Source organism: Zalophus californianus, chromosome 8, assembly GCF_009762305.2.
Source record: "Zalophus californianus isolate mZalCal1 chromosome 8, mZalCal1.pri.v2, whole genome shotgun sequence".
Lineage (NCBI taxonomy): Eukaryota > Metazoa > Chordata > Mammalia > Carnivora > Otariidae > Zalophus > Zalophus californianus.
The window spans coordinates 110,115,851-110,139,970 of NC_045602.1; the positions used below are offsets into that span (position 1 = coordinate 110,115,851).

General features: G+C 51.7%; 1 protein-coding gene across 5 annotated transcripts in view; it reads left to right on the forward strand.

The window, feature by feature from the left end:
* The window catches only part of SIGLEC1 (sialic acid binding Ig like lectin 1), a 34,034-nt gene that overhangs the window by 2,740 nt on the left and 7,174 nt on the right, over positions 1-24,120 (forward strand). For 4 of the 5 annotated variants that reach the window (XM_035728914.1, XM_035728917.1, XM_035728915.1 and 1 more), the window contains exons 1-12: positions 13,495-13,745; positions 14,031-14,390; positions 14,671-14,967; positions 16,120-16,386; positions 16,698-16,952; positions 18,990-19,289; positions 19,975-20,232; positions 20,983-21,303; positions 21,558-21,812; positions 22,040-22,342; positions 23,359-23,619; positions 23,773-24,084. In XM_035728914.1, coding sequence (XP_035584807.1) covers positions 13,697-13,745; positions 14,031-14,390; positions 14,671-14,967; positions 16,120-16,386; positions 16,698-16,952; positions 18,990-19,289; positions 19,975-20,232; positions 20,983-21,303; positions 21,558-21,812; positions 22,040-22,342; positions 23,359-23,619; positions 23,773-24,084 — 3,238 coding nt within the window. In that variant the 5' untranslated portion in view covers positions 13,495-13,696. Of the gene's footprint in view, positions 1-9,380; positions 9,485-13,494; positions 13,746-14,030; positions 14,391-14,670; positions 14,968-16,119; positions 16,387-16,697; positions 16,953-18,989; positions 19,290-19,974; positions 20,233-20,982; positions 21,304-21,557; positions 21,813-22,039; positions 22,343-23,358; positions 23,620-23,772; positions 24,085-24,120 lie in introns of those variants that run through there. The other variant, XM_035728913.1, reaches the window with a different exon arrangement.

The following is a 24,120-nucleotide window of genomic DNA, read 5'->3' on the forward strand; positions in this document are numbered from 1 at the left end:
TTTTATTTATTTATTTTGGGGGGGGGCAGAGGGAGACTGAGAAAGAACCTTAAGTAGGCTCTATGCCCAGCCCAGAACCTGATGCGGAGCTCAATCTCACGACCCTGAGGTCACAACCTGAGCCAAAATCAAGAGTCGAATGCTTAACCACTGAGCCACTCAGACGCCCCCCAATAGATTTTGTTTTTAAAAATAATTTTAGGGGCACCTGGGTGGCTCAGTCGTTAAGCGTCTGCCTTCGGCTCAGGTCATGATCCCAGGGTCCTAGGATCGAGCCCCGCATCGGGCTCCCTGCTCAGTGGGGAGCCTGCTTCTCCCTCTCCCATTCCCCCTGCTTGTGTTCCTGCTCTCGCTATGTCTCTCTCTGTCAAATAAATAAATAAAATATTAAAAAAATAGTTTTAAATCTACAAAAATATTGAGCAGATAGTACAGAGTTCCCATGTATCCTTTCCTTGCACAGTTTCCCCTGTATTAACATCTTGGTTCAGTATTGTGTATTTGTTACAATTACTGAACCAACATTGATACTTTATTAACTAAAGTCCACAGTTAATATTAAGGCTCACTGTTTGTGTTGTACATATATAGGTTTTGAAAAATACATAATATCATGTATTCATCATTACAGTATCATACAGAAGAGTCTCTCTGCAGCAAAAGTCCCCTGTCTTCCACTTATTTATCTGTTGAGTGCCTGGCAACCACAGGCAAAAAAATTTTGCCTTTTCCAGAATGTCAAATAGTTGGAATCATACAGAAGGTAGTCTTTTTTTTTTTTTCCAAAGATTTTATTTATTCATTTGAGAGAGAGAGAGAGGAGGGGCAGGGGGAGAGGTAGAGAAAGGATCTGAAGCAGACTCCGCACTGAGTGTGGAGCCGGCGTTGGGCTCGATCCCACAACTGTGAGATCATGACCTGAGCCAAAACTGAGAGTCAGACACTCAGCTAACTGAGCCACCCAGGCATCCTCAGAAGATAGTCTTTTCAGACTGACTTCTTTCACTTGGTCATATGCGTTTAAGTTTCCTCCGTGTCTTTTCATGGTTTGAAAGCTCATTTCTTTTTGTCACTAAATAATATTCTCTTGTATGCATGTAACAGTTTATTTATCCATTTACTCATTGAAGGACATCTTGGTTGCTTCCAGTTTTTGGTGATTATAATTTAAGCTGCTATAAACATTTGTAGACAGAGTTTTGTGTAGACATGTTTTCAACACAATTGGGTAAATATCTTGGAGTGTGACTGCTGGATCATATGGTAAGATTATGTTTAACTTTGTAGGAAACCCACCAAACTGTCTTCCAAAGTAGCTGTACCACTTTGCATTCCCACCAGCAGAGAATGGAAGTTCCTATTGCTCTACATCCTCGCCAGCATTTGATGTTGTCAGTGTTCTGGATTTTGGCCATTCTGATAGGCATGTAGTGATATCTCATTGTTGTTTTAATTTGCAATTTCCCCATGACATATGATGTTGAGCATCTTTTCACATGGTTACTTGCTGGCTATGTATCTTTGGTGACATATTTGTTCAGATCCTTTGTGCATTTTTAAAAGACTTTTTAAATTTTAAGTAATCTCTGCACCCAACGTGAGGCTCAAACTCACAACCCCGAGATCAAGAGTTGCGTGCTCCACTGACAGCCAACTAGACACCCCTCTTTGTGCATTTTTTACTGGGGTTGTTTGATTTCTTATTGTTGAGTTGTAAGACTTCTTTGTATATTTTGGATATAAGTCCTTTATCAGATACATGTTTTGCAAATATTTTCTCCCAGTCTGTGGCTTGTCTTTTCATTCTCTTAACAGATTGCCTGTTATTTTTCTTCTCCATGCATGTGAGCATTCCTGGATGTATCTGCCCTTCATTTCAGCTAGAAGCAGAAGCCTAATGGTGTCGCTTAGTCCCAGTTCCAGGGTTTTGAGAGACACTATTATTTGACAGTCTGGTAAAATGGGAAATTAATTTTGGCTGAATGGTCATGTGGTTGCATTATGGAAGCTGGAAAGGAGTCTGGGAAATGCAAATGTGGTTTTCCACTCCCTTCAGTACAGGCAGACAAATTAGGAGGAGGTGGGAAATGTGCTGAGTGCCGACCCTCCATAGAAACATAGGAGGTAGAGTGAGATGGGTGGTGGGGGTCTGATATGGTGTAGTCTGTGTAGGTAAAGAAATTCAACCAGTACAGGATGGGACAAAATGGAAAGCAAAATTTCCTACACACAATCCACTCCTCAGAATTTTTCTATTTTTAGATATTTCAGAGTTTTAACACTGTAGTTCTAAAGAATACGCTTTACCTCTGTTTCTCGGGGCAACTGGGTGGCTCAGTTGGTTAAGCATAGAACTCTTGATTTCAGCTCAGGTCATGCTCTCTGGGACCTGGGTTCGAGGCCCGTCTCAGGCTCCACACTCAGCGGGAAGTATGCTTGGGATTCTCTCTCTTCATCTGCCCCTCCCCCACTGCACACATGTGCTTTCTCTCTCTCTCAAAAAAAAAAAACACCTACCTCTGTTTCTCAATTTAGTAACTCAAGAGCATCTAATGATACCTCATTGCTAAAGCAAGAATTTTAATCACACCATCTCCAATCTCCCCCTTCCGCTCCCACTTTTTCAGTTTTGTTGGCTATATTATTATCACAGTCTCATGTCGCTGTTATTTATAGTTCTGATCAATCTGTATTTAAGATTTATTTATTTATTTGAGAGAGAGAGTGTGTGCGCACATGAGAAGGGGGAGGGGCAGAGGGAGAGGGAGAGAAATCTTCAAGCAGACTCCCTGCTGAGTGGGGAGCTTGCCAGTGGGGCTCAATCCCGGGACTCTGAGATTGTGACCTGAGCCGAGATCAAGAGTTGGCAGCTTAACCCATGACTACGCCACCCAGGTGCCCCTGCACAATCTATATTTAAAATATAGGCAACTTCTTGAGCCCCATCACTATGTAAAGATAAATTAACCTCTCTAGTCCACCTGTCTTCTTCCTTCCATACCCCTTCTAATTTCTGTTGGTTTTACCTTCACATTTCCATGGTCAAAGTTTATAACGTTTACATTCTGTTTTGTAATAGCCAAATCTTCCATTCTTTTTTTTTAATTTATTTTTTTAAAGATTTTTATTTATTTATTTTGAGAGAGAGAGAGAGAATGAGAGAGAGCACATGAGAGGGGGGAGGGTCAGAGGGAGAAGCAGACTCCCCGCCGAGCAGGGAGCCTGACACGGGACTGATCCAGGGACTCCAGGATCATGACCCGAGCCAAAGGCAGCCGCCCAACCAACTGAGCCACCCAAGCGCCCCAAATCTTCCATTCTTTATCTTCAGGTTGATTCTGCAAACTGAAAATCAACCGATTTTATGATTATATAAACATTACCTACTGCAGAGCCAAGTGATGAGCTAGCTCCATTGAGAAGGAAAGAAAGCCATTCCCTCCACCTTCTGCTGCTTGAAGCATATTTGCCATCTCCAACATCAAGGTCAAGCAGATTCTCTTTTCTTATACTCCACTGATTGCTCAAAATCATGTCTCACATGTGTTTGCTTCATATTCAGTCCCTGGAATAGATTTTGTTGTTTCTGGTTTTCTAATTGCCTTTCTTTTTTCTTCCTGGGAGAAGAAACAGATGTCATTTCCATTATGTTACCACAAAATCTTCTTGCCATGCACACTTTCCCATGCCTGGGCCCTTTGTGTGTGTAGTGAGATGTGGCAGCTGCTGTTGTGTTTATTCAGCCCTCCTTTCCCCTCCCCTTTCTTTTGGTGAACTGCTGCTTCCCCAATCCAGTTGTGTGATTTGGTTTGTTTTTGGTTTTGTTTCCAATTGCTGTGCCTTCACGGGTGGGCTTGCACACAAGGCCTGGTAGTTTACCTAGACGGTGACTCATCTGAGGGCTGGAAACACAACTGAGGCAAGGATAACTGGAGTCTTTCTATAGGATTGGATAAGTGGATATCGGGAAAGGGAAGTACTCACTCCTTTAGCTTCAGGTAAGACTTGATCCAGGGACTGTAATGTCATCAAGGACCCAGGGTCACTATATATTTTTCCTCTGCCCTCAGTGTTGTCTCCATCCCCTGGCTCCTCAAAGTGGACTGTCAGCAGCAACATGTTCCTTTTGTGTATAAAATAGGGAGGGGGCGCCTGGGTGGTTCAGTCATTAAGCAGCTGCCTTCCGCTGAAGTCATGATCCCAGAGTCCTGGGATCAAGTCCCACATCAGGCTCCCTGCTCAGCGGGAAGCCTGCTTCTCCCTCTCCCACTCCCCCTGCTTGTGTTCCTGCTCTTGCTGTCTCTGTCTCTATCAAATAAATAAATAAAATCTTTAAAAAAAATGGGGAGGGGGTGGTCAATTCCATCCAATCCACAGGCTTCAGAATACAGGAGGGAAATCAGAGCTTTTTTTTTTACTAAATGAATTTATTTTGGACACCCAAACCACAGATGCTCACACTTCTTTCTATTGAATTGTTCTTTCCTCAGTGATTCTATTTTAAATTTCCAAGAATTACTTTTTGTTTTTTTTCATAACTTCCTTCATTTGTTTTATGAGTATAATAGAATTAGACTCTTTTTATAAGTTCTCTTCTGTTCTTTGAATTACCTGTTTCCTCTGGATCAGTTCACTTTTTTTTTTTTAGTTTATTAAAGAGGTAGTATTGGAAGCAACCCAAGTGTCATCAAAAAATGAGTGGATAAATAAAATGTAGTATATGTACGTGATGGAATATTATTCAGTCATAAAAATGAATGAAATCTTGCCATTTGCAGCAACTTGGATGGAGTCAGAGGGTATAATGCTAAGTGAAATGAGTCAGCCAAAGACAAATACCATGTGATTTCACTCATATGTGGAATTGAAGAAACAAAGCAACAAACAAACAAGCAAACAAAAAAAGAGAGAGAGAGAGAGAGAGACAAACCAGGAATCAGACTCCTAGTATAGAGAACAAACTGATGGTTACCAGCGGGGAGGTGGGAGGGGGGATGGGGGATGGGGGAAACGGGTGAAGGGGATGAAGAGCACACTTACCATGATGAGCACTGAAGAATGTATAGAATTGTTGAATCACTATATTGTACACCTGAAACTAATATAACACTGTTCACTACACTGGAATTAAAATAAAAAGCTTAATAGTAAGAAGAAAGAGGCATAGAGTTGAGTAATTCAGAGTTTAGTGCAGGAAACAGGCTGCCTGGGTTCAGATTCCATGTCTCTGCCCCTCAGGAGCTGTTTAAATCTCAGCCATGCTAATGTACTGTTCTGTGACTCAGTTTCCTTCAAAGTGGAGGTAACAAGAGCACCTGGCTCAGGGGGTCATTACATGGTTACTGAATGTCAATACTTAGGCCACTGCATGTCCATGCTTAGGTGCATGGTCAGCACTGAATTGTGGTTTGCTATGCTTTTCTTAATCCTGCTTTTGTTGGGTTTTCTCAACTGGCTGTTAACACCTGGTGGCCAATTCATCTTTAGGGAGGGAGGGCAGGGGTGCCTGGGTGGCTCAGTCATTAAGCGTCTGCCTTCAGCTCAGGTCATGATCCCAGGGTCCTGGGATCAAGCCCCGTGTTGGGCTCCCTGCTCAGCGGGGAGTCTGCTTCTCCTTCTCCCTCTACCACTCCCCCTGCTTGTGTTCCCTCTCTCGCTGTGTCTCTCTCTGTCAAATAAATAAATAAAATATTAAAAAAAAAAGGAAGGGAGGGTAGGGCTGATTGGTATTGGCATTGATGGAAGGGATTTTCTCTGCCCTGGAGCGTTAGTGGGGGTGGGGAAGTCCATATGCCCTCAAACTCTCCAGGAGCAGAAATGGGTACATGAGCAGGGGAGGAGAGCCAGAGCAACAGACCACAGGCTCTGGGGTGACTGAATGAGTGACAATCCAGAGTGTGACTATGGGAGTGGTCACCTTTGGTGGGGCAGGCTCTTCACACTAAGCTGTTCCCAAGGCTCCAGGTTCAGAGTGGTTGAGTGACTTCCCCCGATCACACAGCTGCTGAATGATATGTCTGGATTTGAACTCAGCTCTATGCAAGGCCCATGCTCTTAACCACTGACTATGTGACTCGCACATGTCCCCAAGCTGACCACAGCAAGCCCTGAAGATCTTCTTTGGGCCACTGTGGGCTGAGCCGGCCATACCTTCCATGTTGCAATTGGAGCTGAAGGGACAAAGGCAAGGAAGCAGAGGGCTCTGGCGCCTTCTATGGGAGATAGGAGGCTCTACAGAGATGCTGTCAGGGTTGAGTGGTGGTGGCGGGGGGGGGGGGGGGGGGGGGGGGGGGGCGGGCGGGGGGGGCTGGGACTGGGATCCCAACAGTTCCAAGGAATGAGTGATTTAATTAGGATCCTGGTTGCTCCATAAAAAGGCAGGGCTTCATCTCCCCCGACTCCTTAGTAATGAACCCCTAGGATTTACCTGGGCAATCATCTATTGGAATAAAGACATAAAGCTAGGTGACTAACTTCTGGCTAGTGTGATATAAGCAGAAATGAAATATGCAATTTAAGGAATTATCCTTAAAAGATGGGGCATGACCTGCTTTGTTCCTTCCTCCATCTTGCTTTCTGGAACGCAGATATAATGGCTGGCATTCCAGCAGCCGTCTTAGACCATGAGTGGAAGCAGTGCATTGAAGATGGCAGAACACAAAAAATTAAAAGTGTTCTAGTTTCGTGATGATCGTGCAGTTGCCACATCAGCCTTGGATGCCAACACTTACTTGAGGGAGAGGGAAATACACTTCTATTTTATTTAAATCCCTATTAATTCTAATTTTCTGCATTTTAGCCTAACATTTTCTTCATTAAAAAAAAAAATTATGCTTGGGGCGCCTAGGTGGCTCAGTCAGTTAAGCGTCTGCCTTCTGCTCAGGTAATGATCCCAGGGTCTCGGGATTGAGCCCCGCATCGGGCTCCCTGCTGGGTGGCGGGGAGCCTGCTTCTCCCTCTGCCTCTGCCTCTCCCTCTGCCTACCCCTGCTTGTGCGCTCTCTCTCTGACAAATTAATTAATTAATAAAATCTTTTTAAAAATTATGCTTATTTATTCCAGAACAAAAGTAAAACACTTTTTACTAAGAGTAACGCCATTAAGTCATGAAATAAATTCATTTTTTAGCCGGATTTAATTTCATATTCAAGATTTCCCGTTTCAAGCATTGCCACTAAAAACATTGTGTGGCATCTCTGCTCATGCTCTTTCCTAATCCTGAAAGGTTCTATTATTTTAGGATCTGTTATTCTCAGGACAGATTTTTTTTATATAAAGGTTTTATTCATTTATTTGACAGAGAGAGACACAATGAGAGAGGGAACACAAGCAGGGGGAGTGGGAGAGGGAGAAGCAGGCTTCCCACTGAGCAGGGAGCCTGACGCGGGGCTCGATCCCAGGATCCTGGGACCATGACCTGAGCCGAAGGCAGACGCTTAACGACTGAGCCACCCAGGTGGCCCTTAGGACAGATTTTGATCTGATATTTTTAATTGCAAAGAAATGGAATTTCAGGATACAAAAGCCTGAGAATTGCTAAAAGAATTTCTCTGCACCGACCTTTATTCCTTCTATTTTACAACCGACAAACAATACGGACATGAAAGTAGTTAAGCACACCACCTTCAGCCACCTGCCTGGAGGCTGAAACGTCAGTTGCCCAGATCAAGGGCGTGAGCCGGCATTGGTTTCAGGTGATGGAAAGTGGATGCTGAAGTTGCATGCCTACCAGTTACGGCCCAAATTCTTGAGAGAATTTCTGAGCTCTCTCTCACTCCAGCGGCTGGAGCTAATGGAATGAGCTTTGTCCTTTCTATTATTTTCTTTTTCTTTTCTTTTTTTTTAAGAACAGTTTTAGGTTCGCATCACAATGTGGGGAAGATACACAGATTTCCCATATGCCCTCTATGCCCGCCCCCCCAACATGCATAGCTTCCCCCGGTTATCAACATCCCCCGCCAATTTATTGTAACTGATGAACCTACACGGACACATTATACTCACCTGAAGTCCACAGTTGATGTTGGAGTTCACTCAGTTTTGTACGTTCTGTGGATTTGGGCAGGTGTATAATGACATGCATGCGTCATTATGGTACCATACAGAACAGTTTCACTGCCCTAAAAAATCCTCTGTGCTCCACCTATTCATACTTTCTTCCCCACTAACCTCTGGTAACAGTGACCTTTTTACTGTCTTCCTAGTTTGGTCTTGTCCAGAATGTCATACAGTTGGAATCAGCTGCATAGACCTAGAGCTAAATCAACCTCATGTTGGGGTTGGAGGAAGAAGCAATGGATGAACCCACTGTGTTTTGGTCAAAAGAGGAAATGACCCAAGTTTAGGAGAGATACAGGGGCTGCAAAGAAACCAGAGTGAATGACAGAGCCCTAAGTTCTCTGGGGCTTGAGGATTTCAGGGCGGAATGCCAGGAGACAGTTGCTTTGGGCCACTGTGGCCTGGGGTCCTGGTTCATGTTCATCCTGATTCAGGGTTTCATGTCCTTGTTGATCTGTACATGCGGGTTTGCCGACAGGGTACAGGGGGCCTGCCACAGATAGGTAGGGGCTGAGTGGAGTCAAGTTTGAGTTGTGAGATGAGAAATGTGTTGTCACTTGTATCCGGCATTGCTTGGAACAGTTAACACTCTGCTCCATATTGCGAGTGACTGGCACATAGTAGGCCATCAATAAAATGGGCACCAATAAAAAAATAGTAACTAGCCGTGGTGGGGGTTTTCTTTTTCTGCCTCAGTGGGGGTTGGGGGATGCTGAAATCACATGGAGGGGTAGTGGGGGTGTAGGACAGACAGTGAGGAAGGGAGAGGGAACCAGGGATGCTGTTCCAGCCTGAGGAGTATCCTGGAGGTTGGGGGCCCTGTGTCCCCCACGACTAGGGCCTGCTTCTTAGGGGGTTCTTCTCAGAGAATCCTGCTAGCAGGGGGATACTGAGAGGCTCCCACAGGGCTTGGAGAATCAATACTTGCATCTGGGTGCCCTGTAATGCTCCCTCACCCCAGGCTGGGCTTGTCTCCTTCCCTGTTGTCAGGAGGACCATGGGTAGAAAGTTCCCTTCCTCCTCTCTCGGACTCCCTAAAAAGGCCAGTGGCCACAAAGAAGAGGAGAATGGACATGGCTTGTAAGCAGGACCCCCCCCCATTTCACTGTGCCTGAGAGGACACTCCAGTGTGGCCCCAGATCCCACTTCTGCTTGCTCGAGTCCTGAAGGGCCTTCCTGGGGGCCCTGCCCCTGCCTAGGAAGCCTTTCCTGTCTTGGTATTATGCAAGGCCTGCAGCTGCCTCCCTGACCAGCCTCCAGGCTGAGGCTTTGGGAAAAGAGGAAGCAGCCTCTGAGGCTGGACCTTCTCTCTTGGGGTGGCAGAACCCTGGGAAGCCACCAGCACCACCAGCAGCACGAGCACCTGGCCCTCCTTCCTGTTCTTCCTGCGGTTCACCAGCCCTGCAGCCCCTCCCCCTGCGGAGCAGGTACTCCCATTTCCAGAGCGTGAGAGGGGGGCTGGGAGAGGGGCTGGCTGAGATTTGCTGGGGGGCGTTGGGGGTGGGTGCTGGACCCCGGACCAACCCAAGCCCTAGGCACTAATCAAAGCTGCAGTCATTACCAGAACTCTTCCACACCCCCAAATCTTCCCCAACCCACATCCCCATCCCAGTCCTCACACCTTCCAGCCCTCCCTACTCTCAGTGACACCCCAAACATTTCTGTCATCTTCATGCAGCCTCAACCCCGACCTTCATCCTCTCCCAACCCATCACTCTCCCCTCCGCATCCACCCAATTCCATCCCACATTGCGTTGAGATTCACCTTCACGCTCACCCAGCTGCCGCCTACCCCTCAACCTGACCTCGCAGGAGCCCAGTCCCGCTCACTCCCTTCATCACCACTTCCTCTTCCCAGCAGGATCCCCAGCACCGCCTAGCACAACCTGGGGAGCAGGGCGCTTGGGCTCTACCCATTTACAGCCATTAGAGCCCACAATGGGCTCTACCCATTTTACACCTGAAAAAACGAGGTGTGAAATCTCTACTGCCCATTTCAAAGCTAGTCGACTTCATTTATGGGCTGTATGGCTTTTCAGGTGAAACATTTGGCTTCTGTTTGGGGTTTTCCACTATTATGAAGATGATACACTCTGGACTTGCCTGCCTGTACCCTGATTTTCTATCTGTGGGGCAGAGCACTCCAGATGGCTGGGTCCCCTGATTTCCCTCCTTCTGCTGCTGGATAGGGAAGTTGGGGGGGAAGCCCTGGTACTAGGAAACAGAAACTGAACCCTGCATAGCTGTCTATAGTGAAACTACCTCGGTCCTTCCTTCCCCAGGCCAGACTGGTCTCTGGGATCAGAGGTCAGGTTTCAGCAAGCCCTCCCCAGTTATCATGGGACACTTGGTCTCACATAGACTTTACCCGCCCACTTATTCTCCACAGGCAGCAGACACAGGCATCCACTGCGTGCCAGGCCACCCCAGCCCCACCCTGAAGCAACATATACCAATTCTGGGAGTGGGGGATTTAAACCCTATCTTCAGGGCACCCAAGACTTGGAGATACAGAGATGAGCCTCAGGAACTTTCTGAGGTCTGGGGAGCAATCCTCTCCCAGAAGGTCATTGCCTAAGGAAGGGGTTGTTTCCAGGATTTGGGGCTCCGGTCCCCCAGGACACCCACCCTCTTTCCCAGGACTGGGAAATCACCCTTTTACCACCAGGGGGCGCAGGGCGCACACCAGTACACCAAGCTCAATCCACGCCCTAGGATCACCTACCCCGTAGCCCTGAGGTTTTTAAATAGGGACAAGTGTCTTCCTTTCTGGGGTCTGTCTTGCCCCTTCTTTTTTCCAGGAAAGTTCTCTAGGATGAGGGTCGTCTTTGGGGTGGAACAGGTTGAGTCAATGAGATGGACGCTGGTGGGACTGACCTCTTGGGTCAGTGTAAGTGACCTCTTGGGTTAAGTGTAAGTGACATCTACATGACGTGATTTGGGATGGTTCTAGAAAGGGTCCTCTCGCATGTTTCAATAATCTTTGCTCCATTCTGGGGTCAGTAGGTCTAAAATCCCACCATTCCTTCTGTGGTTTCAGCTTTGTCCTTTTCATGGCCCCAAATGGGTACAGCAGGGGCACTGGGGCCGACATGCCACTATCTTCCTGATGTCCCTGCTATAGCAGAGCTGACCTTGTTACCCACCTGCCCCAAACATGCCCAGGGCTGCCTTTCAGCCCAACATCCGGGCCATAGCTCCAGCCTGGGCCAGCATGAGCCTCTCCTGTGGCCAAGGACCAGGCATAGAGGCTGTGGGTCCACCCTCCCGGGAGAGGAGCAGGCCTAGAGCCACTCAAAGAACTGGGGATGAGCCACTGGGCCTCAGCAAATGACCAGAGCTGTCTGCCGGGTCCCCTGAGAAACAGTGCTCTTCCTGGCCTTTCCCCGCCTTTGCCTTTGCCCCGTTCCCTGCAAGGACGTTCCTTCTCCCTTCACACTTGGCGAAGTACTGTCATCCTAACGGACCATTCAGATCCCATGCAGGCCCTGGGTGCCTGCTCAGCCCTTCCCCAGGTGTGCCCCCTGGTAGCCCCCAGAATCAGTTGGGCCCCATTCCCGTGGCTGGTGGGCTGTGGGCTGGGAGATGTCATGAGTTTCCTGTCCTCACTCCCAGCCTCCTCGTGCCTGCCCCTTCACTCTGCCAAGTCAGCATTTAGGACAAGGGAGAATTGAAAAGTTGGCAACATGGGTGTTTGTTTGTTTGTTGTTTTTTCAAATATATGTATTTTTTTTATTTGAGAGAGAGAAAGAAAGCGCACATGAGTGGTGGGGAGGGGCAGAGGGAGAGGGAGAAGCAGACTCCCTGCTGAGCAGGGAGCCCAAGGAGGGGCTCGATCCCAGGACCCTGGGATCATGACCTGAGCCGAAGGCAGACACGTCACCGACTCTGCCACCCAGGTGTCCCTATGTCTGACTTTTGAGGAACCCCCAAGCTATTTTCCACAGGGGCTGTGCCATTTTACATTCCCACCAGCGGTGCACGGGGCTTCCCATTTCTCCACGTCCTCATCAACATTTATTATTTTCTGGGTTTTTTTTTTTTTGTTAATAGTCTTTCTGATGGGTATGAAGTGGTAGCTGATTGTGGTTTTAATTTGCATTTCCCTAATAATTCATGATGTTGAGCATCTTTTTATGGGCTTATTGGCCACTTGTATACCATCTTCGGAGAAGTGTGTATTGAAGTCCTTACCCCACTTTCTGAATTTGGGTTGTTTGGGGTTTTTTGTTCATGTTCTTGTTGGGTTGTAGGAGTTCTTTATATATTCTAGATATCAATCCCTTATCAGATAGATGATTTTCAAATATTTTCTCCCATTCTATGGGTTGTCTTTTCACTCTCTTGATAGTGTCCTTCGATGTGTACCAAAGCTTAAAATTTTGATCAAGTCCAATTTATCTATTTTTTTTTCCTTTTGTTGCTGTGCTTTTGGTGTCATACTTGAGAAGTCATTGCCTGATCCTAGGTCATGGAGATTTTCACCCATGTTTTCTTCTAACAGTTTTATAATTTTAGTTATATGTGTTTCTGGCATTTCTCCCCCTCGGATTCATATCTGTGGCACTCCTTAGAGCCTCATCTCCAGCAGGGCCCCTCAATGGCAGAGAGCCCACCTTCTTGTACATGGTATACAGTAGGCATTTAACTCATGTTTGTGGGATATGTGTTGTGCAGGGCTTGTGTCCCCTGCCCAGACTTGCCTTGCCACCAACTCCAGACCCCCAAGGACCACACCTCTCTCTTGCTCACTACTGCAAGGCCTGGGGGGCTCTGTATTGCTTCAGGGCACATGTCCTCAGTCCCAGCTCCTGAGAAACGGGGGTCACAAGCTGCCAAGGACAAGGCAAGCACAGAGATGGCTGTGGAGTGGCTCCAGGGACGCCACAGGGGAAGTTTCAGCTAGAAACCACCTTCAAGCTGCACCTTGAAGACTGAATAAGGTTTCAGCAGGCAAAGATCATTTGTGGTGGGGGCAGAGCTGGTCAACTGGAGAGCCCATGGGTAGATGGGACTGGCCACAGGCTGTGTGTGTGGGGAGCAGGGAATGGGGGCAGAACTGGGAGTAGGAATTAGGACCTTTCAGGGATGTAAGTAGCTCTTAAAGGCAGCACTTTGGTCAGGGTTCAGTCAAGCCCCACTATGGCCTACCGCTGGTAAGGCTGGTGGTGAGGAGACAAGTTTTAAGCCATTATCTTTTCTGGGTGTCTTGGAGTGAGTCGCTGGGCCTCTCTGGGCTCTAGTTCTTGTTGGGTTGGGTGGTGGGGAAGAGGTGGGGAAGTGGGAGGAAAGGGAGAAACAGATGTTCATCTGCTCTCAAGGAGTGTCCTTGAGGGGCTGGGAAAGCAGAACTTGGGGTGGGGCTGAGAGACACACAGAGGGCTTTCTGGGGCATGACACCATGGGAAGGTATTGCTGGGTGCAGTCCCTGCTGGGAACGTGGGCTCCCGGCTCCTTGCTGCTGGCTGCACTAGGAGTCCTTGGGTGGGCCAGCAGAGCATGTGGGGACCCAGGGCTGGGCTCTCAGCAGACTCTGAGACTGAGGTACCCTGAGGTGCCCTGGGAGGCCCTTCTGTACCCAACCAGCGCACAAGGTGTACATCACCTTCTTAGGCACCAGAACCAGCATAAAGCCTGCTATGGATTTCCTGTTCTGGCTTCTCCAGCTGGTCCTAGCCATCTCAACAGGTAAGCTACGCCGGCCTCACCCATCTCGCAGGGCCTGGCCTCGGGGAGTCCAGCCCTCCATTGGCCCCAGGCAGACTGGACTTGGCCTGGTCACAGGTTTGTCCCCTGAGGTCAAAGGAGGGCTCAGGGAGGCAGTGGCTGGGAGGGGCCCCCCAAGGGGCTGCTCCAGGGGTGCCTTGCTGGGGGCAGTGCAGGGCTTGGGGGGCTCATCTGGAGGCAGATCCGAGGGCTCTGCCGTGATACCAGGTCTTCATCACTCTCCTCTCTGTCTCGCCTCACCCTTAGGCCTGTCCTCATGGAGTGTCTCCAGTCCCCAGGATGTGAAGGGCGTGAAGGGGTCCTGCCTCATCATCCCCTGTGTCTTCAGCTTCCCAGCTGACGTGGAAGTGACCCATGGCATCACAGCCATCTGGTACTATGACTACTCAGGCAAGCGGCAGGTGGTAAGCCACTCGGGAAACCCAGAGCTGGTGGAGACACACTTTCGTGGCCGTGCCCAGTTCTTGGGGCGCACAGAGCACAAGATGTGCAGCCTGCTGCTGAAGGAACTGCAGCCTGAGGATTCGGGGTCCTACAACTTCCGTTTTGAGATTAACGAAGGCAACCGCTGGTCAGATGTCAAAGGCACTCTGGTCACAGTGACAGGTGAGGGGCAGGGTGAGCTGGCTACTGCCTGGAAGGGTCTCCCAAGCTGCTCCTGGCCCCACTGGCTCACAGCCCCAGTCCTCAGCCCAACCCCTGTCCCGGCCGAGCCTCAGCCCTGCATCTCCTTTGCATTCACCCTAAGTGGGGCTGGGGGTAGAAAGCAGTCTCTCCTTCCTCTTGAAGGACCCTGCCCAGGTCTCACCCCTCAGCTGGGCTCTCTAGGGCAGGAGGCCTCATGTGTGGTGAAGGGGAGTCCTGAGCCTCTGGTCTTTGTCTTCAGAGATGCCTGAGACTCCCACCATTGACTCGCTGGCGGACCTTCACGAGGGCATGGAGGCCTCCTTCAACTGCTCCACTCCCTATGCGTGCCCAGAAGAGCACGTTAGCCTGCAGTGGCAAGGCCAAGACCCAAAGCGCTCAGTCACCTCCAGCTTCCAGAATCTCAGGCCCACAGGCATCAGCCACCTGGGGACCCTCCACATGGCCCTGTCCTGGCAGGACCACGGCCGGACCCTGCACTGCGAACTCTCAGTGGCCAAGCAAAAGACTCAGGGCGAGATTCGCCTCCAAGTTCAGTGTGAGTGTGCTGGGGGCCTCACCCTTGGGACTGAGCACACATCCGTGGCTCCCCAGCGGAAAGCAGTCTCTTCTGCAGCCTGTAGAAACAGAGCCCTCGCCCCTGAGGCAGAGCCAGGCACACTTGGACCTCCAGGGTCAGGCCGGGGAGCGACACTGCAAAGCCCTAAAAGCCACATTTAATGGCTCACTTCTACCTCTCGTCCCTGAGGCCAGGTTGGGCAGAGAAGGGGAGACACAAAGAGCCAGAGACCTGGGGGCCAGGGAGTGAGGCCCCTGGGACTTAGCCCAGCTCTGGAGCCTGCTGTGTGTGGGAGGAGGAGGGTTCACCCCTTTCCCGCTTAAGGCTACTCATGGTGATCATGACAAAGAGGATGTGGAAGGAAGCCTGAGTTTCTACTTGATTATGCAACTTCACATCACAGTAAAACATGGCAGCCTGTTCTAGAGCAACTGTTGTTCACAGGCATCAGGCTGCCTGGATCTACCACTTGCTTGTTGGGCAAGTTACTTGCCCATCATGTCTTCCTCTGCTAAGGAGACTCGTAGGTCTTGAGGAACTATTATGGAAATTGAAAGAGTGCTTGGCACATACTGAGCACTCTAAAATAGTATCTTCTCTTATTTTCATATTTACCTAGATGAAGCACTTGAAAATATTAGCTTTTATGAGCCTATTTACATAGCCAGAGTCTTTGGAACAAGATTTCTAGAAATGCAGGTGTTCTGTATGCACCTTCCTCACAAATGGGCTAACCATTCTCAGAGCTCATTTGACTCTGCCTTTGGCCCCCTCCATGAAGTGTTTGGTTCCTTGCCAACAACTACCACAAGCCACCTAAGCAGGCAGGATGGTGCTCATGATTCCCAAATAGAGCAGAGGGCGATGGCCGGTGTCACGAGGCAGAAAGCCATAGAAGGCGGCATTAGGCTGGATGCTAGGCCAAGCACTGCATTATCAGGCCCTCAGTGGAGAAGGAAGGAACCAGGACCTCCTCGAGAGGTGGGGGGTAGTGCCTGTCCTGACCGGGGAAGTGACGGGCCTGATGATTACCTGGGTGGACTTCCTTAGGGCAGAGTGTTGAAAGAGGAGAGATGTGTACCACTGCCCTCCCTGGGCCCCTCCCCTGATGTCCCCCATCATGCCTTGCAGATGCCCCCAGGGGAGTGGAGATCCTTTTTAGCCCCTCAGGGCGGAACATCCTTCCAGGTGATCTGGTCGTACTCACCTGCCAGGTGAACAGCAGCTACCCTGAGGTCAATTCTGTGTACTGGGTCAAGGACGGGACACAGCTCCAAGTCCAGGGTCGTATGCTGAGGTTGGCCCAGGCAACCTGGGGCGATGCTGGTGTCTACGCCTGCCAGGCTGGGAATGGCGTGGGCTCTTCGGTCTCGCCCCCCATCAGCCTCCACATCTTCAGTGAGTCCTCGGGGAGCCTGGGTCTTGACCGGAGGGTGGGGAGGGGTCCAGGCCACTGTTGCTGAAGGGAGCCAGGCCAAGGTGCCTTCTGGGACGTGGGTGTGGAGTCCTAGCCCTGCCTCAAATAGAAGACAAACCTCCCCGGCAGGGTGGGCTGTCATAAGAAGCCCAGTAAACAGGACAAAGAGATGCGGCGCCCGTCCGGAAGGGGCCTGATACAGAGCATGCAGGGATTTAGGCTGATTGGCTATAACCCCAGTGCACTGGAAGTCGGCTAGGTATCCCCCAGTGGCCCTCTGCTGCCCCCACAGTGGCTGAGGTCCAGGTGAGCCCAGCAGGCCGCATCCTGGAGAACCAGACGGTGACACTGACCTGCAACACGCCCAAAGAAGCGCCCAGTGAGCTGCACTACCACTGGTACAAGAACCACATCTTGCTGGAGGATGCCCACAGTCACACCCTACAGCTGCCCTCGGCCACCAGGGCCGATACCGGCTTCTACGTCTGCGAGGTGCAGAACGCCTACGGCAGAGAGCGCTCCGGCCCCGTCAGCGTGGTGGTCAGCCGTAAGTGGCCAGGGCAGGGGGCGCTGGATGCTGCCGGAGCCTGGTCAGAGGGTGGGGCCCCCACAGGAGGGTTAGCAGCCTGGGCCTGATGGGCTCTGAGCTCACATCCCAGCTCTGCAACTCCGGGCAAGCTTTGACCTCCCTGGGCATCAATTTCCTCCTATTTTAAGATTTTTTTTTAAGATTTTATTTATTTGACAGAGAGATAGAGAGCACAAGTAGGCAGAGAGGCAAGCAGAGGGAGAGGGAGAAGCAGGCTCCTTGCCGAGCAGGGAGCCCGATGCGGAACTCGATCCCAGGACCCTGGGATCATGACCTGAGCCGAAGGCAGCTGCTTAAGCGACTCAGCCACCCAGGCACCCCTCAATTTCCTCCTATTTTAGACTACTTTTCATTTTGAACAAGTTAAACTTACAAAAAGTTGCAAGAAGAATACAAAGAATTACCATATACCTTTAACCTAGATTCTTCACTTGTTAACAGTTTGGTATATTTGCTCTCTGTCTTCATTTATTATTATTTTTTAGAGACAGAAAGAGAGAGCATGTGTGCATGGGGGCGGGGCAGAAGAAGACAGGGAGAGAGAAAATCTTAAGTAGGCCCAGCGTGTGAACCTGACGAGGGGCTTGGTTTCACCACCCTGAGATCATGACTTGAGCTGAAATCAAGAGTTGGATGCTTAACCAACTGAGCCACCCAATAGATTTCATTTTTTAAAAATAGTTTTAAATTTATAAAAATATTGAGCAGATAGTACAGAGTTCCCATGCATGCTTTCCTTGCACAGTTTCCCCTGTATTAACATCTTGGATTAGTGTTGTGTATTTGTTACAATTACTGAACCAACATTGATACATTAACTAAAGGCCCTAGTTTACATTAAGGTTCACTCCTTGTGTTGTATATCTATAGGTTTTGAAAACTACATAATGTCATGTATTCATCATTACAGTATCATACAGAAGAGTCTCACTGCCCCCCAAATCCCCTGTCCTACACTTACTTATCTGTTGAGTGTCTGGCAACCACGGGCAAAAATACTTTGCCCTTTCCAGAATGTCAAATAGTTGGAATCATACAGAAGTTAGTCTCTCTCTCTCTCTTTTTAAGATTTTATTTATTCATTTGATTGAGAGAGAGAACAGGTAGGGGCAGAGGGAGAGGGAGAGAGAGAGAATCTGAAGCAGACTCCCCACTGAGCACGGAGCGGACGCCGGGCTCAGTCCCACAACTGTGAGATCATGACCTGAACCAAAACCAGGATCCAAGCCACGATCCTGCATTGCATTCATTTGTCACTTCTTTTTATTCTCCTTTAATCTGAGACAGTTCCTCAGTCTTTCCTTGTGGGTTTTTTTTTTAATTTTATTTATTCATTTGAGAGGGAGAGAGAGCACAAGCAGGGGAAGTGGCAGAGGGAGAGGGAGAAGCAGGCTCCCCACTGAGCAGGGAGCCCAACACGGGGCTCGATCCCAGGACCCTGGGATCATGACCTGAGCCGAAGGCAGATGCTTAACCGACTGAACCACCGAGGCACCCCTTTCCTTGTCTTTTTTGACATTGAAACGTGAAGAGTACAGGCCAGTTGTGCGGGTGTCCCTCCGTTTGTGTTTGTCTGATTTGCGTAGACTGAGCCTGCACACTTGGACAGCAACCGCGTGGGTGTGAGGCTGTGTCCATCTTGCCACGTCCCAGCAGGAGGCACATGATGTCAGTCTGTCCCATCGCTGGTAGTTTTTCACCCTGATCCCTTGGATGAGGTGCTGTCCACTGCCAGGTGTCTTACCAGTTTTCCCATCTTCAAAGTGGGGCCCCTGACCCCAACTCACAGGGTTGCCACAGCTATTGACTGAGAAGACAAAGTGATTTGCCCCACTCAGGGATAAGGGTATTCAACCAGCCCTCAGGAGCTCTGGGCTTGCTCCCTTCACGGGCGGGGCATTGTGGAACAAAGGAGGTGCAAGGTCATAGCCTATAAAGGGGGATCCGGGACTGCCCCTGTCTGAGGGTGACCGGCACCTCCTCATCTCCATACAGACCCGCCCCTTGTCCCGGACCTAACTGCCTTCCTGGAGACACAGGAGGGGCTGGTGGGCATCCTCCACTGCTCGGTGATCAGCGAGCCTCTGGCCACCCTGGTGCTGTCACACAATGGTCTCATCCTGGCCTCCACCCCCGGGGAGGGTGACCACAGCTCACGCTTCAGTGTCTTCTCCACCCCCAACTCCCTGAACCTGGAGATCCGAGACCTGGGGCCGGCTGACAGTGGGGAATACACATGTTCAGCCACCAACACCCTTGGGAATTCATCATCTACCTTGGACTTCCATGCCAAAGGTGAGACTGGCACAAGGGGCCGGTGAAGGGACCCTGAGAAGGACGCTTGCTCTGGCCTTCCTCCCAGGAGTCCGGAGGACTTGGCTGAGGGGATGAACAAGCCGGATGGTAAAAAAAAAAAAAAAAAAAAAAAATCACATCAAAGATCTGGGCTATACAGTCAGCCTGACCTGGGAGATTCCTGAAGTCAAGGCAAAAGGGAAACATGGCAGGTTGCATTATTCCTTTCGTACACATTCTGACTCTGAACTTGAAGGGTCCTTCATATCCATTTGTTTTTTATTTACCAAACGTTTGGGGCAGGCTGTGCGCTAGGATTCAGATGCAGGAGGAAGAATAGAAAAGCACCATCATCCATACCTCGGTGCACGTGCTGCCATTTCCTCCTTCTGAGGCCGTGGCTGACAGAGCTAATCAATCGAGCCAGGTTTTCGATGGAAGCCTGAGCTCTGGCTCACAATCCTTCTCCGCCATGCTGCAGCCAGCTACTACCAATAGATCAGAACTGGCATTCAAGGACAAATCCTCCTGATTATCAAGGGGTTCATGGAGCTGATGCCATGGAGTCTAGACCTACCTACAGTCATGTGGGGAGAGGAGAACCCTGGAGGTCTTCCTGCAGCTGGTGGCACGGCACTGCCAGTGTGCAAGGGACCTGAGCCTCCCCTACTCCTTCTTCTGCCAGTGGCCCACCTCCTCATCAGCCCCGCAGCAGAGGTGGTAGAAGGGCAAGGGGTAACACTGAGCTGCAGGAGCGGTCTGAGCCCGTCGCCCGACATCCGCTTCTCCTGGTACCGGAACGGAGCCCTGCTTCTCGAGGGTTCCAGCAGCAGCCTTCAGCTCTCGGCGGCCTCCAGCACTGATGCTGGCTCTTACTACTGTCAGGCCAAGGATGGCCACAGTGCCAGTGGCCCCTCCTCACCTGCCATCCTCACTGTGCTCTGTGAGTAGTCATCCCACCAGGCCCTGCCCGCCGTGGGGAGGGTCAGTCCACTGGAGCCCACCAGCCGCCTCCACCTCCCTCGGGCCCTCCTACCACTGCCCTGCCCCGGGGTCTAGGTCAGGAAGGCACCAGAGAGCTGTCGGCCCAGGGCTGAAATGTGGGGAACAAGCCGGGGACTTTCTCTGCCTCCCCACATCCCATCCCATCCCCCAACCCCAGCCCGTTTAGGGCCCTCTGCTTCTAGCCTCAAATGCACCACGGGCGCCATGTCCAAGCTCTGTCCTGAGCAGGGCCCTAGGACACCATACTCCCATATATGGGTACACGCCCGTCGGCTGTGCCCTCACAGGCTCCCACAGCCACGAAGGCAGAGCCTCTCAGCACAGGGACTGTGTCCTGTCAAGGGTGGATGCTCCATATCAGCCTGAGGGGCTAACCCTCAGTGTGTCAGAAGTACGCGATGTTACACTAGCCCATCCGATGCCCTTGTGCAAGCTAGAAAATGGCATTCCTTCCTCTGGGAGGACTCAGTATAGCACTAGAGCACAGCTGAGCACAGGGGCACGGGCTGAATTCCTCCTACCTTGGTTTGGTTGTCCTTGTGCGGTGCACAACCTACACAGCTGTTTAGGGCAATTCTGGGCACATGCCTTTGTTTGGTGTGTTGTGGGAACCTAGCCAGCTTTGAGTGGACCGGAAGAAACCTGGTGGAGGCCACGGGAGGAATGCCGATGCTCTTCCTCCCTACAGATGCCCCACGCCTGCCCAGGTTCACTGCCCAGCTGGAGCCCGATGCTGTCGGAGATGGGGTTAGACGTCAAGGGCTCCTCTTGTGCCGCGTGGACAGCAACCCCCCAGCCCAGCTGCAGCTGCTCCACGGGGACCATGTTGTGGCCTCTTCCCTGCCATTGGGCTGTGGGGGCTGCTCCCAGCGCCTAAAGGTCACCAGAGCCCCCAACCTGCTGCGTGTGGAAATTGGTGACCTGGTGCTGGAGGATGAGGGTGTGTATCTGTGTGAGGCCAGCAATGCCCTGGGCAACGCCTCCGCCTCTGCAACCTTCGATGCCCAGGGTGAGTCAGCGTGGGGAATGGGCGGCTCAGGGTCAGGGGCTAGTACGCGGGACCCCGCAACCCCCCCCACACCCCCGCTCCAAGGCGGGTCTATCGGGTGAAACCACCGAGTTCGCTTTTCTCCCCTGCCCCATGAGCACCCCGGGGCATCGCCTTCCTGCCTGCTCCAGGCTGGGAGGCTGGGCCCCCACCCCAGGGGGGGAGGCGGTCAAGGTGAGGCCTGTCTCAGGTGGCCTGTGCTGTCTGCTCTCCAGCCACCGTCCTGGTCATTACCCCGTCGCACACGCTGCTGGAGGGCACCGGGGCCAACCTGACTTGCAGTGTGAGCCGGGGAGCCGGCGGCCCTGCCAACTTCTCCTGGTTCCGGAATGGGGCGCTGTGGGCCCAGGGCCCCCTGGAGACCGTGACGCTGCTGCCCGTGGCGAGAACGGATGCTGCCCTCTATGCCTGCCGCATCCTCGTCGAGGCCGGGGCCCAGCCCTCCGCCCCGGTGGTCCTGAGTGTGCTCTGTGGGTGATGGGCCAGGGCAGGGTTGGGTACTCGGAGGCTGAGGGGGTGCTCAGTGTCGGGGGGAGGGCCGTGGGGGCAGAGCATGGCTTGGGCATGGGCAAGGGAAGGCCTGGACTGTGTGTGTGGAGGGGGAGGGGCGAATAGTGCGGCTGTAGCACTGTGGTGAGCCAGACTGGGGACGGGGCGGGGGAGGGGGCAGGTGGCCTGAGCTCCATCCTGTCTGCAGATCCCCCAGACCCTCCAAAGCTGTCAGCCCTCCTGGACGTGGGCCAGGGCCATGTGGCTGTGTTCATCTGCACTGTGGACAGTCGGCCCGTGGCCCGGCTGGCCCTGTTCCACGGCGAGCGCCTCCTGGCCACCAGCCTGGGGCCCCTGCTCCCAGTCCATGGCCGCCTCCAGGTCAAAGCCACAGTCAACTCCCTGCAGCTAGAGGTCCGAGACTTGAGCCTTGGGGACTCTGGAAGCTACCGCTGCGAGGCCACCAATGTTCTCGGATCCACCAATACCTCCCTCTTCTTTCAGGTCCGAGGTGAGTGTCAGTTCTCTATGTGGGTAGGCCCACATGCCCTGGGGGCTGCTCTAGCCAGGCTTTGGGCTGGATCATGTGGATTTTGGGTAAAAATGTGAGTCTTTTTCAGCTGTGGTTAGGGGAGTTTCTAGCCAGCCAGCAGTCCTCCCTTGGTCTCCAGCTAGATATTTTCCCCTGTAATCACTGTGGCAACCACTAAAGGCAGTGGCTATAGCCCGGTGTGGCTGGCTTGCTTGGAGCACTTGCAGAAACTTCTTTTATAGTAATACAATTTTGTTAAATAACAAGAATTTTTTTTTAAAGATTTTATTTATTTATTTGACAGACAGACACAGCGAGAGAGGGAACACAAGCAGAGGGAGTGGGAGAGGGAGAAGCAGGCTCCCTGCTGAGCAGGGAGCCCGATGATACTGGGCTCGATCCCAGGACCCTGGGATCCTGACCTGAGCCGAAGGCAGACGCTTAACAGCTGAGCCACCCAGGCGCACACAGGCCCAGTTCTTGGGCTCTCATGACTCAGAGACTGGGTGTGGAGCTGAGCTGGAGAGGACTCAAGACCACAGAGTGGCTAGCTTCCCCTCCAAGCCTTGGGTCATCCATGCTGGGTCCAGCTCACTATCGGGACAATGGCCCTTAGCATGACCTAAACCCTTCCCATTTCAGTGCTTTATGGGGTCAAACCAGCATCTGTCAGGAGCTGACTTGTGCAGGCGCTGTGCCTGACACGGGGTTAGAGGTCACATAAGCTGGGCCTTCTGGTGGGTGAGATAGGACTGACAGAGCGAAACTGTAGCTCAAGTTGGTGGGTGGTAGAGGCCAGGACAGACCCAGAGCAGGGGAGTTGGGAGCGGGATAGGAAGAGGCATGGAGCTGAAATGGGGCCCTTGCTGGTGGTCTGGTAGGGGGGCTGTGGCTCCAGGATATAAGATTGGGGTCCTGGTGTGGACACACACACAGCCCTAGGCTGGGGGAGGGGTGGGGGAGGGCCCTCACCTGCTCTCGGTTTCTCCTCGCAGGAGCCTGGGTCCAGGTGTCACCATCACCTGAGGTCCAGGAGGGCCAGGCCGTGGTCTTGAGGTGCCAGGTGCACACAGGGGTCCTGGAGGGGACCTCATACCTCTGGTATCAGGATGGCCAGCCCCTCCCGGAGTCAAACTCGGCCACGCTCCGCTTCGCAGCCATTACTCTGAGCCAAGCTGGGGCCTACCATTGCCAGGCCCAGGCTCCAGGCTCAGCCACCATGAGCCTGGCCGCCCCTGTCAGCCTCCATGTGTCCTGTAAGTTTTCATCCTGTCCATGTTTCTTGGGGGGTGAAGGAAACAAGGGCACAGTGGGAGGAGGGGCTGGGGGAGCCCTGGCCCTGGGCACTGCCTCCATGAGAGAGCACTAGATGAGGGACCAGGGGCCCTGACCACTCCCCACTCCTGTAGATGCCCCTCGCCAGGCCACGCTCACCACCCTGATGGACACAGGCCCTGGGCGACTGGGCCTCCTCCTGTGCCATGTGAACAGTGACCCTCCAGCCCACCTACGACTGCTCCACGGGGACCACCTCGTGGCCTCCACCCTACAAGGTGCAGGGGAGCTGGCAAGCAGCTCTCCCCGGCTGCAGGTGGCTGTGGCCCCCAGCAGGCTGCGCCTGGAGATCCACGGTGCAGTGCTGGAGGATGAGGGCATCTACACCTGCCAGGCCAACAGCACCTTGGGCCAGGCCTCAGCCTCTGCCATCTTCGATGCTCAGGGTCAGTGTGAGGGTGTGAGTGTGTGCATGGGTGGCT